This window comes from Dreissena polymorpha, chromosome 4 (assembly GCF_020536995.1).
Source record: "Dreissena polymorpha isolate Duluth1 chromosome 4, UMN_Dpol_1.0, whole genome shotgun sequence".
NCBI lineage: Eukaryota > Metazoa > Mollusca > Bivalvia > Myida > Dreissenidae > Dreissena > Dreissena polymorpha.
In genome coordinates this window covers 5785236-5804887 of record NC_068358.1, presented here as the reverse complement: position 1 = coordinate 5804887, position 19652 = coordinate 5785236, and the positions used below count along the sequence as shown (strand labels likewise).

At 37.0% G+C, this 19652-nt stretch overlaps 1 protein-coding gene across 11 annotated transcripts in view; it reads left to right on the top strand.

Moving 5' to 3' along the window:
- The window catches only part of LOC127880012 (coiled-coil domain-containing protein 112-like), a 175059-nt gene that overhangs the window by 42354 nt on the left and 113053 nt on the right, over positions 1–19652 (top strand). For all 11 annotated transcript variants that reach the window (XR_008049380.1, XR_008049383.1, XR_008049381.1 and 8 more), the window contains 7 exons: positions 319–511; positions 2327–2413; positions 8432–8581; positions 10587–10718; positions 11962–12057; positions 15958–16107; positions 19076–19171. Coding sequence is in view for 5 of the 11 variants with exons in the window: in XM_052427214.1 (XP_052283174.1) it covers positions 319–511; positions 2327–2413; positions 8432–8581; positions 10587–10718; positions 11962–12057; positions 15958–16107; positions 19076–19171 (904 nt within the window). In the remaining 6 variants the exon portion in view is untranslated. The remainder of the gene's footprint in view (positions 1–318; positions 512–2326; positions 2414–8431; positions 8582–10586; positions 10719–11961; positions 12058–15957; positions 16108–19075; positions 19172–19652) is intronic.

The following is a 19652-nucleotide window of genomic DNA, read 5'->3' as shown; positions in this document are numbered from 1 at the left end:
TTTCAAAAGCTTCCAACAATTTGGTGCAATTAGACATTAAATAAAAAGTGGCAACTGTGAATAAATAATAAATTGAATAATGTCTATGTATGTGGTCCTATGAAATGAACAAGATCAGGCTCATACTGGTAATATGACGTAATAAACTGGAAGTGTGTCCTGTCAGCTATATTGTTTTTCTATCGTCTGTTAATTATATACATTTGTATAAAGAAAGTATTAGAAACACATGATATGTACATGGTTCTTGGCTAGTTACTCTATGGGTGGGCAACCAAAATACTTAAGATGACTAAAAGTTATTTTCTATCCCTGCAGCTATGAGTCCATGTTGCTTGAGGAGCGTACCGGATGGCTGGAGATTCAGGCCCTTGAGAAGAAGTTCGACTCCTGGTCCCAGCTAGGGGCTGCAGTGGATGACTCGTCCAGGGCGCGGTCCGCCCCGCACAAACCCCTCGCAACCGACCGCGACATCACTAAAGACTTGCCCCCAGAAGTGGCCGCATTTGAGGTTAGCAGTGAATAATTAATGTGTGATATATGCTAATTATTAGATTGTTTTGAAATGTATGGATCAGAGCTGCATTTCTGTTTTTCTAAGATTTAAAAGTTAATTTATGATGGATTATAGAACCATGTGCAATACAAATGGTGATTGTAATGTTTGTAGAATTTATTAATGAATTACAATCACTAAAATAATACGGACTGCTACTTAAATAGAATACCATTATTGGTCAGCTTCATCCTTGATTTACTGGTAGGAGCTGTTCAATTTATAACTATGTGTTATGGTGGATTTTAATCCACTGCACACGCTTATCTAGGATGCAGACCTGTTTACTTCGCCGTAGTTACTACGGATTATTTGGCTAAACTACGCACTACAGATTTGTACTGAAAAACTACGGATCCATCGATCACAATGGTCAAATTTCAGTTTTTAATCGTACTTTTGCTTATTTTTGGTCTTTGCAGGTAATTTATCAATCATAATTATTTTAGCGCTTGTGTAGTAAGAAACGTTAAAAATCAACCCTCCCGGGGAACGAGTGCTGATCGAGCTTGTCGAGTCATCACCGAATGACAACTGACTTACATGTTGGTTCGCAAATTTAGCCGAATACATACGATTTTACGTTGCTATTCAGTATACACATCTCTCTATTGCGGAGAATACAGACAATAGTCGATGTATCGGGATTGAGCACGCCTGTTTTTACACACGTCCAAGATGGCGGCAAGCAGACGAGAAATTGCGATTAACGGCGAAAATAATAAATACCATTCAAATTAACAGCGGATATCATATGGTCATTAGGGAATTATGTAATGCGTGTGTTAATTAAGGCAAAATACTACGTTTGAGATAAAAAAACAACAACAAATATTTATCAGAAATCTGCACAGTAAATGTGCCTCACGGTAACGAGTGTTGGAAAATTGTTGTTCAGTCTACTCACAATGAGTATCGTTCGAAAATGGAAAGAGACAAACATGATTTTATTTATATGTTAGTGGATCTGTGTATACTCGGATTCATATGCATATTCTGCTTTATTGTGTTTGTTACTCTGTAAAGTTAAATGAAATAGCATTGAACTGAGGTTGTCAAGTGCAAGATATTGAAATGTAAACAAATAAAATATATTATTTTAACTCCATTTAATGCATCATTAACACAACAAGAACACTAAAGGGTGTTTGTCAATATGTGTTTATGTTTTCCCCTTATGATATTTAATTTAAAAAAAATACTGAATTAAATTAATAGCTACTCTTAAAGAGCTTATGATCAAATGGTGTATTTAAGAATCTATAGATTATTGCAAGTTTAATATGCATTAATATGCAGCCCACTTTATAATATAAAAATGCTGTCAAACATGCACTTAAAAACAATTTTAATTCTGTTACTTATAATCATATTTATAATGCTAAATGTTTCCCAATGTCATGGTTTATCGCGCTTTTTTATCCAATTTTATGGTTTATCGCGCTAATTTTCCCAATCCAAATGGCACAGGCTGTAACAAATAAAAGCAAAAAAAATCACTTAACAGATTAAATTCTTAGCAAGTAAATTAATCTAATGCTTTATTTACCATTAAACTGATAAGTGACCCAGTCATGGCTTTTTAATGCTAAAAATGATTGAAAAAGTTAAAACTACTGACAACAGCCCAAAACTACTGAGAGTTGCCCTCCATACTACTGAGAAGCAATAGGTAGGGTAAACAGGTCTGAGGATGACACCTAACTCACATCCATTAAGTCCAATTTTTCCACACCTCTGCTCATTGATTGACACTGTTTTTCATTGCAGAAGTTTGTAGAGCAGACTGGAGGAGTGAGAGGTGGCTGGGATGAGTACGATCATCAGACCTTCCTCAAGTTTAGGCAGCGCTACCAGGTTAGTCCAGTGTAATATGCGGTGTGTGTGCAAGTAAATTCATGCACAGGCTAATCAAGGACAACACTTTCCGCAAAAAATAGATTTTCAATTAAAGGAAACATTTTATTAAAGTGGAAAATGTCATCCCTGATAAGCCTATGCACACTGCACAGGCTAGTCTGGAATGACACTTAACACACATGTATTAAGCCCAGTTTGACCAGAACAAGGCTCATTTGATAATTTGTGTCTTGTTCTGAGAAAACTGGGCTTAATTCATGTGCGTAAAGTGTCGTCCCAGATTAGCCTGTGCAGTCTGCACAGGCTAATCAGGGACGACTAATTCCGCTTTAATGGTATTTTTAGTTTCAAGGAAGTCCCTCCTTACCGAAAATCAAGTTTAGGCGGAAAGTGTCGTCCCTGATTAGCCTGTGCGAACTGCACAGGCTAATCTGGGACGACACTTTACGCACTTGCATTATGACCAGCTTTCACAGAACAAGACACATTTACATCTATTCGCTCATTTCAATTTATTGTCAAAAAAGTCATTTTATTGGCAGGCTCACAAAAAATATGAGTCTTGTTGTTAGATATTAGCCTTTATGCATGTGCATGTCTTATAATTTTTTTTTTGGTATTTTCTGTTTTAAGTAAGTACTTTCTTAACAAAATTTCACCTAAGGCAAAAAGTTATTAGTTTTTAATATAATACTAGTTTCTGGCCAACATTTCGTTTGCTTTTATTGTAGTTTCAAACTCAGCCATTGAAATTTGTAACTGAACTTCAAATGCTTTACTTTTGAAATTTGAAAATAGCAGTTTACCCTTTTCAGCTCTGAAGCAATATGTAATGGCATATGCAAGCAGCATTAAACCAGAACAGCCTGCAAGAAACTCGCAGTCTGTTTAGGTTTCAACTGTTTGCTACTCTTCAGTATCTTTAGGTTGGAAATGAAGGTTTCAAAACTTGAATCTAGTAAAAAAAGGTCTAAAATTTTATTTGCTTCAGGCCGTCAACTGATTCCTATATTTATGCCCCCCTTCGAAGAAGAGGGGGTATATTGCTTTGCTCATGTCGGTCGGTTGGTCGGTCGGTATGTCGGTCCGTCCACCAGGTGGTTTCCGGATGATAACTCAAGAACGCTTGGGGCTAGGATCATGAAACTTCATAGGTACATTGATCATGACTCGCAGATGACCCCAATTGATTTTGAGGTCACTAGGTCAAGGTCACAGGTGAAGGTCACAGTTACTGGAAATAGGCATTATAAATTTATAAGGATTTAGCATGGTTCAAACAAGGGAAACAACTACGGTTTATGCATGTTCTTTTTATTACAGATTTGCCTCCCTTTAATTCATTCAAAATCTCATTTTACAGCAGAGATTCCAAATCTGACCTGTAAATGAGCCCCATATTTACTGCCAGTGCTAGGTTACCTTTTCCCATTTGATCATTCTTAAGTATTGGTATTGTAATGCTGCTACTGCTGCTGCTACTGCTACTGCTACTACTACTACTACTACTACTACTACTACTACTACTACTACTACTACTACTACTACTACTACTACTACTACTTCTACTTCTACTACTACTACTACTACTACTACTACTTCTACTACTACTACTACCACCACCACCACCACCACCACCACCACCACCACCACCACCACCACCACCACCACCACCACCACCACCACTAATTCTACCATGTCTACTATTACTACTTCTACTACTACTACCACTACTACTACTATTTTACTACTACTACTACTACTACTACTACTACTACTACTACTACTACTACTACTACTACTGCTACTACTACTACTACTACTACTACTACTACTACTACTTCTACTACTACTACTACTTCTACTACTACTACTACTACTTCTACTACTACTACTACTACTACTACTACTACTACTACTACTACTACTACTACTACACCACCACCACCACCACCACCACCACACCGTTCACAGTGACAAAAAACGTATTCACACAATGGCTGCTACTACAACTTATAGCCCATATAGGGGGGCATGCATGTTTTACAAACAGCCCTTGTCCTATATTTTCCTATATTTTGGAGAATTTTCCCATATTTTTCAAAACCTCCTATATTTCCTATATTTACCTATATTTTTGACTTTTCCTTTTTTGTTCTAAAAATTTCCTCTTTAAAAAAAAATACTTATAAGAAGTAATACTGCCTTTAGATATTTTAATTTACAGTATAAAAAGCTGTCCCTCCGCTTCCAAAGCATCACCATCTTGCAGGAGTGCTGTTGTACACCATTGTGACATCTATATGGACACCTTTGATGAAGAAAAATACAACCATTTCAAAGGTGAGAACAAATCCCAGCAGATACAGTCCACTCTCGTTATCACGACATCGGATATCTCGATATGTCGAAGTCAGCTCAATGTCCCAACTTTTTTCCTTCTTTATCTATATTAATAAATATTGCATATCTCGGTTTTCGTTTTGTCGAATAATTCGATATCTCGATATAATTTTGTCTCCAAACCCGATTTTACATGTATTTACTGTGGTTTATATCGAAGTGCGAATTACTGTCCCAGTGTCGGCAAAGGTGCGAAACTTTTTCTTTGATACTTCACCGTCCTGCTTCGCCCGGCTGCTCACAATAGTGTGCGGTAGATAATTGATCCATTAATTACATCAATGACCACACGTGTGAAATATTGTTAGCCATTAACCATTGAGTAAGGCCTGTCACTTTAACTGCAATAAACTGCAATTAATACACAGCCTGCTGAAAAGCCGAAAGACTAATTGTTTTTACAAACAACATACATTGAGTTATATTTTTGCTTATGTAAACCGTCGCAAGTTGAAACAGTTTGGATTTATATGATCTCCCATGTTTATGTGCTGTTCTGTTATTTCATGACAATTGGTCGGAATGCTAATAAAGATAATAACAATCAGACTCAGAATGGCTTTTCATTTTTAGCTCATCTATTTTTTGAAAACAAAAAGCTATTGTCATCGCCTTGGCGTCGGCGTCAGCGTTGGCGTCCGGTTAAGTTTTGCGTTTAGGTCCACTTTTCTCAGAAAGTATCAATGCTATTGCATTCAAACTGGGTACACTTACTTACTATCATGAGGGGACTGGGCAGGCAAAGTTAGATAACTGGCGTGCATTTTGACAGAATTATGTGCCCCCATTTTATACTTAGAAAATTGAAAATTTTGGTTAAGTTTTGTGTTTAGGTCCATTTTATTCCTTAAGTATCAAAGCTATTGCTTTCATACTTGCAACACTTACTAACTATCATAAGGGGACTGTGAAGGCAAAGTTATGTAACTCTGACTGGCATTTTGACAGAATTATGTGCCCTTTTTATACTTAGAAAATTGAAAATTTGGTTAAGTTTTGTGTTTAGGTCCACTTTATTCCTACAGTATCAAAGCTATTGCTTTCATACTTGCAACACTTATTAACTATCATAAGGGGACTGTGCAGGCAAAGTAATGTAACTCTGACTGGCATTTGGACGGAATTATTGGCCCTTTATACTTAGAAAATTGAAAATTTGGTTAAGTTTTGTGTTTTGGTCCACTTTACCCCTAAAGTATCATAGATATTTCTTTCATACTTGGAACACTCGCAAACTATCATAAGGGTACAGTAAAAGGACAAGTTGCATAACTCTGGTTGTCATTTTTACGGAATTATGGCCCTTTTTTGACTTAGTAACTTTGAATATATGGTTAAATTTTGTGTTTCGATCCACTTGACTTCTAAAGTATCAAGGCTATTGCTTTCCAACTTCAGATACTTTCATGCTATCATGAGGTTACTGTACCTGGCAAGTTGAATTTTACCTTGACCTTTGAATGACCTTTACTCTCAAGGTCAAATTATTAAATTTTGCTAAAATTGCCATAACTTCTTTATTTATGATTAGATTTGATTGATACTTTGACAAAACTACTCTTACCTGACATACCACAATAGACTCCACCCAAACCATCCCCCGTGCCCTCCCTTCATCCCCCCCCCCCCCGAATCCCCCCCCCTAATTATTATTTTTTTTTTTTTTTAAGATCATCTCACAAATGACCACCACACCCTCACACTATACCCCCCACCCCCACCCCACCCACCCCCATTTTTTTTTTTTTTTTGAAACGATTAAAAAACACAAATATTTATTTATTTATTTTTTTTTTTGAAATACCGTCCAACCATTGCACCCAAGAATCCCCCCCCCCTCCGATTTTTTTTTGCATTTTTTTCCCGCATTTTTGGAAGATAATGTAATAAATGTCCACACCCCCACACTATACACCCCTCTTCACTCCACCCCTCCCTCCTTTGTGATTGAAATTGAGAGTCCCTTCACCGTTTAAAAAGAAAATAGATGAGCGGTCTGCACCCGCAAGGCGGTGCTCTTGTTATTTTATCCTGTGCTAATAATCGATCGAACTTGGCATTTGAAACTACAAACTGTACATGTACAGTTCAGTATTCCGGAACGTGATTTACACATGTTCAGATGAAAAACCCTCGTCTTGATTGGACATCAATTGCATCATAACTTTAAATAGCAACCCTACCGGATGTTTACTCGACAGTTTAGAAAAATGATAACCGCATGTGTTCATGCAATTCTGTAACACTAAAACGGCATTTTAAGCATTTAAATGGCAAATTTGTGCCTGGTAAAAACGCGTATAAATATAAGGTAAAAGATAGGGTAGTAGAGAGTATTATGCCACACGGTTACGGCTTTAGTAAGACCACTTAGCAGGTATTTAGATGTTAAAACAAGGTAAATTTTTGTCTCTTTTTTTTTTTAAACGCCTAATCGGATATTTCGAACTCTCGTTATCTCGATATTTTTTCTTGTTCCTGCGGACTTCGAGATAATGAGAGTGGACTGTAGTTGTAACAGGTCTTTCCCCAGGGATGTTCTTCTGAGGGGATATTTAATGCTACTTACTTAGTAGTCTGCAGGTAGCAGCAGCTTCATGTAAATTCACAAAGGTGTACAGTTATTATAGAATTCTAACAGTTATGTTTTAAGTAGTTCTATGTTATCTTTATATATTGATCTCATTCTGATTTGTTTTTGATATCTGATGAAAGAATGTTCTTGTACCGTATAGTCAAGGTATATCCGCTGATTATTGAGATGTTTTATTGTCATTTTGCCATGTATACCATAGGATCTTATTCTTGTTCTTAAGATATGCATCTACCATTGTGTGTCTGATAACCATGAGATTAGATTCTTTTACAATTGGTATTAATAACACTACGCAATTTTGTTCAATTTATTATTTTGATGTTCAATTCCAAATATATTATATGCAGAAGCTGCCAGAAAAATCTTATATTCTGTATGTACATTTTATCATATTCTGTAGGATGTTTTGATGTTCTTTTGTTCTCTTAAAAATGTTTGATGGAAGAGTGTATACACTGTATAGAAATTTGAATGTGCATAAAATACAGAATTTATATTATATAACATGATACTACATGTATGTGATTCATGTTTTCAGGTTTGAATAATTTTAGTATCAATGTAATGTTGCACTCTTATGTAACGTTGTGCAACTATGTTTATAATGTTTTGTGTTTTGTTGATTGTTAACAATTTTATTTTAAAAAATTCAGGTGTCCACATTGATGACCACAGTACATCAGCATATCTGCCTTGGTGGTGAAGATGAGGGACTGTTTTGTTAAGTAAAACATGAATTTAATGATTATTGACGGAAAACAAGTAAGTAAGAAGTTCTCTACATATCTCTAGAACATTACTTTTTACCATGAAATTCCTATATTTTAAACCAAAACAACCCAAACCTTCTATATTTTGATACAAAAATTCCTATATTTTTTCCTATATTTTCACCTTAAGTCAGTTGACGACCTGTAATGTTTCTCTTAGGGAATACAACAGCATATCTGAGTGGTTAAGGTTCAGTTATCAAAATTTTAGATGTTGATGAGACTGTTTCTGCATTTTGGCCCCAGGGCAAGCCGGTGTTCCTGCAGCATGTGTTACCAGCCCTGCCTACCCGTACTGAGGAGGAGATACACGACCATGAGGACTGGTACCAGGAATACCTCTTCCTCAACGAGACCAAGAAACAGGCCATCAGGAAGTGGAGGGAGAAGAAAGAGGTAAGGTAGACTGTGTTTGGGAATTATTAGCCTGGTTCTGGGAAATCAAGGCTTAATGCACATGTGTAAAGTGTCCTCTCAGATTAGCTTGTGCCGTCCGCACATGCTAATCAGGGACTACACTTTCTTCTTTTGTGGAATTTTGTGTTTATACCTGCGGATAGGACAGGTTAATCTGGGACAATACTTTAAGCTTTTGCATTAAGCCTTGTTTTCTCTAAAAAAGACAGTTTCTTACTAGTATGTTGTTTAAAGACGTTTTTTGTTAATTTTTTGTTTTGGCAAATTTGTTTGTTAAACGAGAGTCTTCAAATTGTTTCTTAAAAAGTGAAATGCAGATTGTTTATTAAAAGACAGACTGGCCAAATAGTTTGTTGAAATCAAGTTGTTTGGCCAAATAATGTGGTAATCGGCAAAATTGTTTGTTTTAAATACAGTTTTTTGACAAATTGTTTGTTAAAAATTAGTTTCTTGCCAAATTATAAGTTTAAAATCAATCTCTGGCCAAATTGTTCGTTTAAAAAGATTTTCTGTCCAAATAGTTTGTTTGAAAAAAAATCCAGGCATATTTTTTGTTAAAAACTTAAAAGACATTTTTTTGCGGAGTTGTTAGTCTGTGGGACCATTAAATGTGGAAACTGTGATAATTCAAAAAGTACTTTAGCTAGGTTATTGTCCCCTACCGGTGAAACCTGAGGGGACTTATGGTTTGCGCTCTGTGTGTCAGTCTGTCTGTCACACTTTTCTGGATCCTGCGATAACTTGAAAAGTTCTTCATAATTTTTCATGAAACTTGAAACATGGACAGATGGCAATATGGAGAACATGCACGTCAATTTATTTTGTTCCTACGTCAAAAAATTGTGGTTGCTATGGCAATGAATAAAAAAAATAAGGGTGGAGTTCCACCGGTAGGAACAATATTTCTTGGCAATCTCTTGTTAAAACTTAGTCTTAAAATAGTAAGCCATATGTGGATTATTCACTTTTGATTGTCCTATCTATTAAAAATACTGAATCCTGTGATAACTCAAAAAGTACTTTTGTGGGAAGCATTTTTGTTTTTGTTTTTGTATCAGTCAAAATGTGGGGCTGCTATGTTAAGAGAATGAGTGAAATTAACATCAGAACACTGCAACAACTTAAGCTAGAGTGATGAAACTCAGTATGTTGATAGATGGGCATTTGGGAGATTTCAGTAGTGAATGTTTGTCAGAGAAATCTGGATCCTGCGATAACTCCAAACATACTTAAGCTACATGTAAACTCAGTATATGGATAGAAAGCCATGTGGGGTAATACACATTATTTCAGTTTTTTTTTGTATGAAACAAAAATTGTGATTGCTATTGTTATATAGCTTATTTAAAATCGAAATCTGCATCCTGCCATAACTTAAGTATTTATGCAAGGTTAATAATACATATGGAGATCCTGTTCTTTCTGTGACAACATTTATACTATTTTGTCTTGTTTATTTTAAATACATTGTTAAATTGTTTTAGCTTGTTTTCAGCCAATTTATTATTGTCAAGTTTAAGATAAAGACAGAATAATGTTAAAATGATATATACAATTCTAATACCAGGTAAGTGTGAAGTACAGATGAGCTTATTTGCTCAGCATGAAATTCTTAACCCCTTCCAGGACTTGTGTTGAGGTGTTCTATGCCTCGCTAAATGTACTTATTTGTATTCAACATTGACCTAGTGTGATAGGAGGAGAAGGAAGAGATAGTGGTGTATTTCCTGGAAAACGGGTTTTATACATTTGGGTAAAGTCTCTTCCCAGATTAGCCTTCACAATGGGCACAGGCTTATCAGGGACAACACTATCCACCTAAACTTGATTTTTGCTAAAACGAGACTTCCTTTTAGCCAAACATTTTACAACAGTGGAAGGTGTTGTCCATGATTAGCCTGTGCAGACTGCACAGGCCGTCCTGGGATGTTACTTTATCCACATGCAATAAGCCCTGTTTAACCCAGTGTTTTCATTATGACAGGAGGAGAAGGAAGAGATACTGTCCAAGGCAACAGAGGAGCCAGAGGAAACCCCGGATGAGCGCCAGGAATGCCTCAGACAGATCATTGAGCAGGAGAAACTGGAGCGCAAGTCTAAACTAAATTCTTACAAAGTAGGTGCATAGAATTTATGATTTTATGTGAAAGTCTTTTAATACATACAGAAACATAAAATACTTTGAATTAATTAGTATCTCATCATAAAGGATGCATTTGTTTTTGTCACTTATTTGTCATGGCTGTTGTCTGAACCAAACTACTAAGTTGTTTCCTTGACTGTTTCAATGTCAGATACTACTATGTAGATTTCTTTACTGTTTCAAGATTACATGCTACCTAAGTAGCGTCCCATAGTTTCAATGGCACATGCTACTTAGTTCATTCCCATAGTTTCAAGATTACATGCTACTAAGTAGACTCCCTCACCGTTTCAAGGTCAAATGCTACTTAGTAGATTCCCTTATTGTTTTAAAGTCACATGCTTCTTAGTAGATTCCCTTACTGTTTTAAGGCCACATGCTACTGAGTAGATTCCCTGACAGGTTTAAGGTTTCTTGCTACTGAGTATATTCCCTGCCTGTTTCAAGGTCACATGCTACTTAGTAGATATCCTGACTGTTTCAAGGTCTAATGACACTAAGTAGATTCCCTGCCTGACACTAAGTAGATTCCCTGCCTGTTTCAAGGTCTAATGCCACTAAGTAGATTCCCTGCCTGTTTCAAGGTCTAATTACACTAAGCAGATTCTTTGCCTGTTTCAATGTCTAACAACACTAAGACTAGTAGATTCCCTGACTGTTTCAAGGTCTAATGACACTAAGCAGATTCACTGCCTGTTTCAATGTCTAACAACACTAAGCAGATTTCCTGCCTGTTTCAAGGTCTAACAGCACTAAGTAGATTCCCTGACTGTTTCAAGGTCACATGCTACTTAGTAGATTCCCTGACTGTTTCAAGGTCTAACAGCACTAAGTAGATTCCCTGGCTGTTTCAAGGTCTAACAGCACTAAGTAGATTCCCTGACTGTTTCAAGGTCTAATGACACTAAGCAGATTCCCTGCCTGTTTCAAGGTCTTACGACACTAAGTAGATTCCCTGACTGTTTCAAGGTTAAATGACACTAAGTAGATTCCCTGACTGTTTCAAGGTCACATGCTACTTTGTAGATTCCCTGACTGTTACAAGGTCTTATGACAATAAGCAGATTCCCTGCCTGTTTCAAGGTCTAAGGACACTAAGCAGATTACCTGACTGTTTCAAGGTCACATGCTACTAAGTAGATTCCCTTACCCTTTCAAGGTCACATGCTACTTAGTAGACTCCCAGACTGTTTCAAGGTCACATGCTTCTTTGCAGGTTCAGAAGGAGCTGGAGAGAGCCCAGAAAGAGGAGAGGCAGCTTAGAGAGCAGCTGAATCAGCAGCAGAGACAGCAAGAGTGGAAGCAGAAACAGGTTTGTGTGAGAATACAGTTTTGCTCGTGGAAAACAAGGCTAAATGCATTTGCAAAAAATTGGTGTTGTCCCAGATTAGTCTGTGCCATCTGCACAGGCTAATCAGGTACAATACTTTCTGTTTGATGGTATTTTTATGCTCCCCGAAATATTTTCGGTGGAGCATATAGTTGCCAGTTTGTATTTCCTTCCTCCCTTCCATCACACTTTTTTGACAGTTTCTCATAGCGCCTTCAATACTTTACCGATCTCTTTCATATTTGGCATGTAGGTACCTTGCATGGACCTCTACTTTTTGATGAGGTTTGAGGTCACTGGGTTCAAGGTCAAGGTCACCAAGGCTAATAATAGTAGATTTTCCGTCACACTTTTGTTACAGTTTCTTATAGAGCCTTCAATACTTTACCGATCTCTTTCATATTTGGCATGTAGGTACCTTGCATGGACCTCTAACTTTTGATGAGGTTTGAGGTCACTGGGGTCAAGGTCACTGAGGCTAATTATAGATTTTCTGTCACACTTTGTTTACAGTTTCTCATAGCGCCTTCAATACTTTGCCTATCTCTTTCATATTTGGCATGTAGGTACCTTGCATGGACCTCTACCTTTTGATGAGGTTTCAGGTCACTGTGCTCAAGGTCAAGGTCACAGAGGCTAATAATAGATTTTCCATCACACTTTTGTTACAGTTTCTCATAGCGCCTTCAATACTTTACTGATCTCTTTCATAATTGGCATGTAGGTACCTTTTATGGACCTCTACCTTTTGATGAGGTTTGTGGTCACTGGGTTCAAGCTCAAGGTCACCGAGGCTAATAATCGATTTCCATCACACTTTTTTTTACAGTTTCTCATAGCGCCGTCAATACTTTACCGATCTCTTCATATTTGGCATGTAGGTACCTTGCATAGACCTCCACCTTTTGATGATTTTTGAGGTCACTTGGGTCAAGGTGAAGGTCACCAAGGCTAATAATAGATTTTTTTTAGGTGGTTATTAACACATAGATTGACAAAGAGCATCGTCGGGGAGCATCCATCAGTTTCACTGATATTCTTGTTTGTTTAAAGGAACTTCTTAATTAAAATCCAGTCTAAAGGGAAAGTTTCATACCTGATAAGCATTTGCAGACTGCACATGTTAATCTGGGACGACACTTTTTGCACATGCGTTAAGCCCTGTTGTTCCAAGAGCAAGACTTAATACATGTAGTGTTTCCTGAACATCTCTGTTGTTTCTTAGTGTGCTGTTTTGAGTTAAGAGCACATCCTGGTGTTTTTGTGAAAAATTAGAAAAAAAAGAAAAATTGGAATAAAATTGAGATATAATTTCAACTCTTGTTATACCCCGCCATAGGCGGAGGGATATTGTTTTGGGTTGTCCGTCCATCCATCCGGCAATTTTGTGTCCGGAGCCATATCTTGGAAGTGCTTTGGCGGATTTCATTGAAACTTTGTATGAGTATATATATATGGATAAGAGGATGATGCTCGCCAAATGGCATTGTACACCATCTGCTAATAAGGGAATTATGGCCCTTTTTATATTGAAAACATGCTTTTTAATATAAGCTTAGAGCTTTATCTTCATGAACACATTAGCCATAGCCAAGAAATTGCCATAGTTGTTCTCAATCATCTGGGGGTGCTTCTCATTCAACACCCATAATTCTAGGGGCTAAGGTCAAGGTCACACATTGAGGTAAAAGGTCACAAATTTGATGAATTATTCATTACTTAGTCATTCATTTACTATGCATCAAGGGATTATGTAATAACTGTCCACCATTGTTCTCCGTTATCTAGCTGAGTGTCAAATATAAGATCCAGGTTGCTAAGGTCATGGTCAAAGTCACACACAAAGGTCAAAATCACACATTTTGATTAAATATGCCTTATTTGGTAAGGATTCTACCATACTCAAATGGATTCTCAAAATGTCCTGATGTAATTGTTCTCAATTATCAGGCAGTGCAAGACCTATGTGTTTTTGACCAAAGTCAAGGTCACCTATCAAAGGTCACAAATTTGTAGAAATATTTATTATTTAGCCATTATTTTAATATGCATCAATGGATTCTGTAAAAACCTTCCATAATTCTTCTCCATCTTCTTCCTTGCTGTGTGTCATATGTAAAATTCATGTCTAGGTTAAGGTCAAGGCTCATGTCTAGGGTTCAGGTCACTATATACTTCATGTAAGGTCATACGATTCCCAACAAAGGTCAAGGTTAAACAAATGCTTCATATAAAGTCGTACTCAATAATCAGGGGTTTTTTTTAGAGAAAGGGGAAGACGCTGGACGCTGGGTGAAAGGGGAAAAAGAGTGCGAAAGAGACATATTAGGGGAAAAAATAAAAACTGTTCATTTCAATGTCTATAACTCATCAAAAGAGGCTTGTCTCTGTCCTTTTTGTTCTTAAGCACATTTAACACGTATTAAAGTCAAAGTCCTTAATAAAGTTGCAGGTGTAGATCTAATAATGGGAACTGTTTTCAACTATATTTCTGTACTGGGGTCGGTGGACGATGTCAATTTTGTGATTTCAATTTCATGATGAATGGGTTGACGGTCTTGATTTGCTACAGTATTAAAAGGGAAAGGATCGGCAGCTGCCGATTGTCTACTTTCACTTTCACAATGTTCGATGTTGATTACCTCAGAATGCTGCTGGGTTATAACGGTTTTCGATGATTCTTTCTTAAAAATTGCCTCGATGCGTTCAGTATCTTCCGAGTCCGAATGTTTTATTTTGTTTGTGGAAGAATGCCAATTGTGAGACATTTTTTTCTGTTTTCACGTTTATATCTTGGCTTGCACATAGCCCGGATGAAAATTCGACTGGTTTCCGGTAATTAATTGACGAAACACCCTTCTCACGCAAGACTGGTATTGATTATTACGATTAGTTGCCCAGTTTACATGACGTAATTTAAGAACTATATTAAGAATAACTGGGATTCCCAGGTTTTTTGTGTTCGTCTGGAGAGAGAGAGAGCGAGATCGTTGTACTTGGTGCAAATTGGATAATTGTTGAATGCCAAAAGGAAAAATAAACATTTCTTTGAGGGAAAATATTATATTTTGGTGAAAAATGATATTTTTGGTGGGGAAATTGCATTTTGAGGGGAAAAATTCTGGTAGGGGAAGACGCCGAATATCGGCGTCACTTTCTTAGTAAAAAAAACCCCTGATAATGGATGATTAACCTTAAAAACTTATTTATGATATTTCCACGTATGTTATGGCAGATGTTGTGTTCACTCTGAAAAACTCTGAAAATTTAGTGTATGTTAAGATTGAATGTTTTTGTGGAAAAGGCAAGACTTTTTAAATCACCTCAATAAATATTGAATGCTCAAAAACCCTCCTTTGTCTTATTTTTCAGTTTTTGTCCTTTGTTATTTTTGTATGTTGTTACTCTTGTATGTAAGCTTTCTATTTAAGAGAATACTCATAACACGCAATTTCTCCTTTTGTCATGACACTATCAATGTTAATTGATTCATGAAAAATATATTATCTGCATTTTATTGTCTGAAAACCCATCACAAGTACAAATGAGTTTTAAAAAAATTGACAAAAGGCACAACCCTTCATATCCTTTCTTTTAGTTCTACACCCATCCATAAACAAAATTTGGCGGGGGATATCAATTAAACAAATTTGCTTGTTTGTTTGGCTACGAGAGGAACAGGGGTGTATGTGCGTGGATATTTAAAGTAAAAACTACTTAGTGTTGACTACAATATTATATAAGCAAAAATTTACAGCGTGTGTCACTTAAGTATGTAGAGAATATTGGAATTTCATGTATTGCCACCTTCTAGCACATGTGCTAATTCAAGCACAGGCGCCAAACGTGTTTGATCCAATCATGTTGCATTCTTTACCATAGGAAGAAATGCATCAGAAGGTTCTGGAACACAAGCGTCAACGGGAGGAGGAAGAGGCCTTCCAGCGGGAGCAGAAGGCACAGTGGGAGGCAGAGGAGCGGGAGAGGCAGAGGCAGGTGTCTGCGCGGGAGATTGTCAAGTTCAGGCAGCGGGTAAGCCCATGTTTGACGTGTGTATAGAATGTACTAGACTTGTTCTGAGAAAACTGGGTTAAATGCATGTGTGTCAAGTATTGGCCTTGATTAGCCGGTGAAACTTGCACAAACTAATCTGGAAATACACTTTTTCTCTTGTTTGGAGTTTTTATTTGTAGGAAGTCCCTTCATAGAAAAAGTCCACTTTAGATGGAAAGTGTCATCCCTGATTAACCACAGGCTAATCTTTGACAATACTTTACTCACATACATTTAGCCCAGTTTTAATTGAAAAAGGCTTTTTTAATTTGGGAGTTCAGTTCTTTTCAAACATCCAGAGTAAATAGAACTTGTTTATGAACTCGACTTATCCCTAGGTACAAACTACTTTTCACCGTTATATGATCTTATGTTTCATGGATATTCACATCTCTCTAACAAATAAGAGGTCAATGTAGTTTGAATGGCAATACAAAAAACATGATTCAGGTCAGTGTTGTTTGTACCTCATGTAAATTAGCCAAACACCAGTTTTCATGAGCTCCAGATAACAACTATACAAACTTTTGCTTCAAAATTTCAAAATTCTAGGGAATTATGAATCAAAATAATGTTCTTCATATATAATTGAATGAACGCTGTTTTTATGCCCCCTTTTCAAAGAAAAGGTGGCATATAGTGATCGGACTGTACGTCTGGCTGTCTTTCCGTCACACTTTCTGTTAAGGTTTCGAAAAATGCTCATAACTTCTATGTCCCTTGAGATATAACCTTCATATTTGGTATGCATGTGTATATGGACAAGGCCTTTCCATACGCCTAAAATTGTTTACCCCTGTGACCTTGACCTTGAACTAAGGGTCCGTGTTTAGGTTTCGAAATGTGCGTTTAGGTTTCTAAAAATGCTCATTACTTCTATGTCCCTTGAGATATAACCTTCATATTTGGTATGAATGTGTATATGGACAAAGCCTTTCCATACGCACAAAAAAATTTACCCCTGTGACCTTGACCTTGAACTTGGGGTCCGCGTTTAGGTTTCGAAATGTGCGTTTAGGTTTCGAAAAATGCTCATAACTTCTATGTCCCTTGAGATATAACCTTCATATTTGGTATGCATGTGTATATGGCCAAGGCCTTTCCATACACACAAAATTGTTTACCCCTGTGACCTTGACCTTGAACTTAGGGTCCGCGTTTAGGTTTCGAAATCTGTGTTTAGGTTTCGAAAAATGCTCATAACTTCTATGTCCCTTGAGATATAACCTTCATATTTGGTATGCATGTGTATATGGACAAGGCCTTTCCATGCGCAAACAAATTTTTACCCCTGTGACCTTGATCTTGAAGTTATTTTGCAAAGACGTAGGAAATAATTCAAATAAATATGATAATTGCTTTCTATTGCTCTAATTACCGAAAAGAAAAGCAATTGCTGATTGTTTCCATAAGAAACTGGATTTTGCAGTCCTGAAGAATTTTCTGTCATGCATTCATAAAGTAGTACAGATGCAATGATGTGAATGTTCAATAATCAAGCATGGTAATATTAAGAAATTGCTGAAGTTTCCGATTGATGAAGATAAGAAATACATTTTTTTAACCTGATATTTAAATGAAGTTATACCAATTCTGAACATGATATTTAAATTGAAGTCATACTAAAATGAATGGCTCTTGCATTTGGAGCTTTATGTGCAGAACATGTGATCAAGTTTTCAAAATCCTAATTGCATACTAAATGAACTTTAATAGTGAAATGTTTTTCCATTTTGTTTAAATCTAGCAAAGTGATTACAGTTGGCGGTCTAATGTTTGATTGAATTCACAACTTAAGTTTATGGGCACAGGATGAGTTGTGTATAGTGAATTGTATGCCTAAATGTTTCAGCCAACATCTCCTAAACAGCTGGGCAGATTTAAGGATTCTTGGGTGAACCCTTTTCAAAGATGTTCACATTTTTGTCTGGTCCACTGCATATGTAGGTCACCTGAGCTAAAAATAGATATACAAAATTAACACTTTAACCCTTTCCCCAATAAGAAGCAAAGTGAAAATGGCTTTTGCAAACAGCATAAAACCAGAACAGCCTGCAAGTAACTCGCACTCCGTTCAGGTTTTATGCTGTTTGCTGCTCATCAGTATCTAAGGGTTGGAAATGAAGCCTTTAAAACTTGGATCTGGTAATAAAGGTCTTAAATTAAATATAACTTTCTAAGGGACTACAAATGCAAGAAATACATATCTAAGTGGTAAAGTGTTAAAATCTTCTTCTTTGAAATCACAAGTCTCAGAGGATTACCATTTAGTGTGATATTTTGTATTGAGGTCGTCTGCAAAGTGAGTTCAAATCATCCCTGATGGGTTGAAACCTGCCTAGCCCCAGAGGTCACATGACTGATACATACTTACATATTGTAAGATGACTTCAACAAATGTCTTTGAAACCACAGGTGCAAGGCTTTGATGTTTGCTATGTTGCGTCAGATAGTAGTCCTGCGCAAAGCTTGTTTATGCATGCCTCTGATGTAACGAAAGGGTATGCAATATGAGTCATGTTCGAAATAAATTTTATAAATGAAATTATAACAGACCTAGATTAAGATTGCACAATTATTTTAAGTAACAGTACATTAATAAGTTAACAGTTTTCATGTTTCTTGTATTTGTTATTGTACATATTGCCAGCTTTCTAAATTTTTCTCCTTGCAAGTATCACAATGTTTTTGAAATGAAAGATTCAGGGCCAACATTATTTGAACAGGACTCTGGGATAATAGAGCTTTATGCAAGTCACTTTTTTTCTGGACAGGAATTTTGTTATGAAGAAACTTTCTTAAACAAAAAATAACAATAAAAGTGGAAAGTGTCACACAGGCTAATCTTGGATCACATTTTACATGCATTAAGCCCAGTTTTCCCAGAGTGCTTCTCACTTGTTGCGTCTTTGGAAGTTGACAGAGTGTTTTATCACTGTTGTTTCAGGATGAGGCATCACTTCAGCAGAAGAAGGAGAAAGAGCGTGAGAATGAGTTGGCTGCCAGAGAGAGGGAGCGCAGGCTGGAAATGCTCAAAAGTCAGGTAGGGAGCGTAGGCTGGAAATGCTCAAGTCAGGTAGGGAGCATAGGCTTGAAATGCTCAAAGTCAGGTAGGGAGTGTAGGGTTGAAATGCTCAAAGTCAGGTAGGGAGTGTAGGGTTGAAATGCTCAAAGTCAGGTAGGGAGTGTAGGCTTGAAATGCTCAAGTCAGGTAGGGAGCATAGGCTTGAAATGCTCAAAGTCAGGTAGGGAGTGTAGGGTTGAAATGCTCAAAGTCAGGTAGGGAGTGTAGGCTTGAAATGCTCAAGTCAGGTAGGGAGCATAGGCTTGAAATGCTCAAAGTCAGGTAGGGAGTGTAGGCTTGAAATGCTCAAAGTCAGGTAGGGAGTGTAGGCTTGAAATGCTCAAAGTCAGGTAGGGAGTGTAGGCTTGAAATGCTCAAAGTCAGGTAGGGAGCATAGGCTTGAAATGCTCAAAGTCAGGTAGGGAGCATAGGCTTGAAATGATCAAAGTCAGGTAGGGAG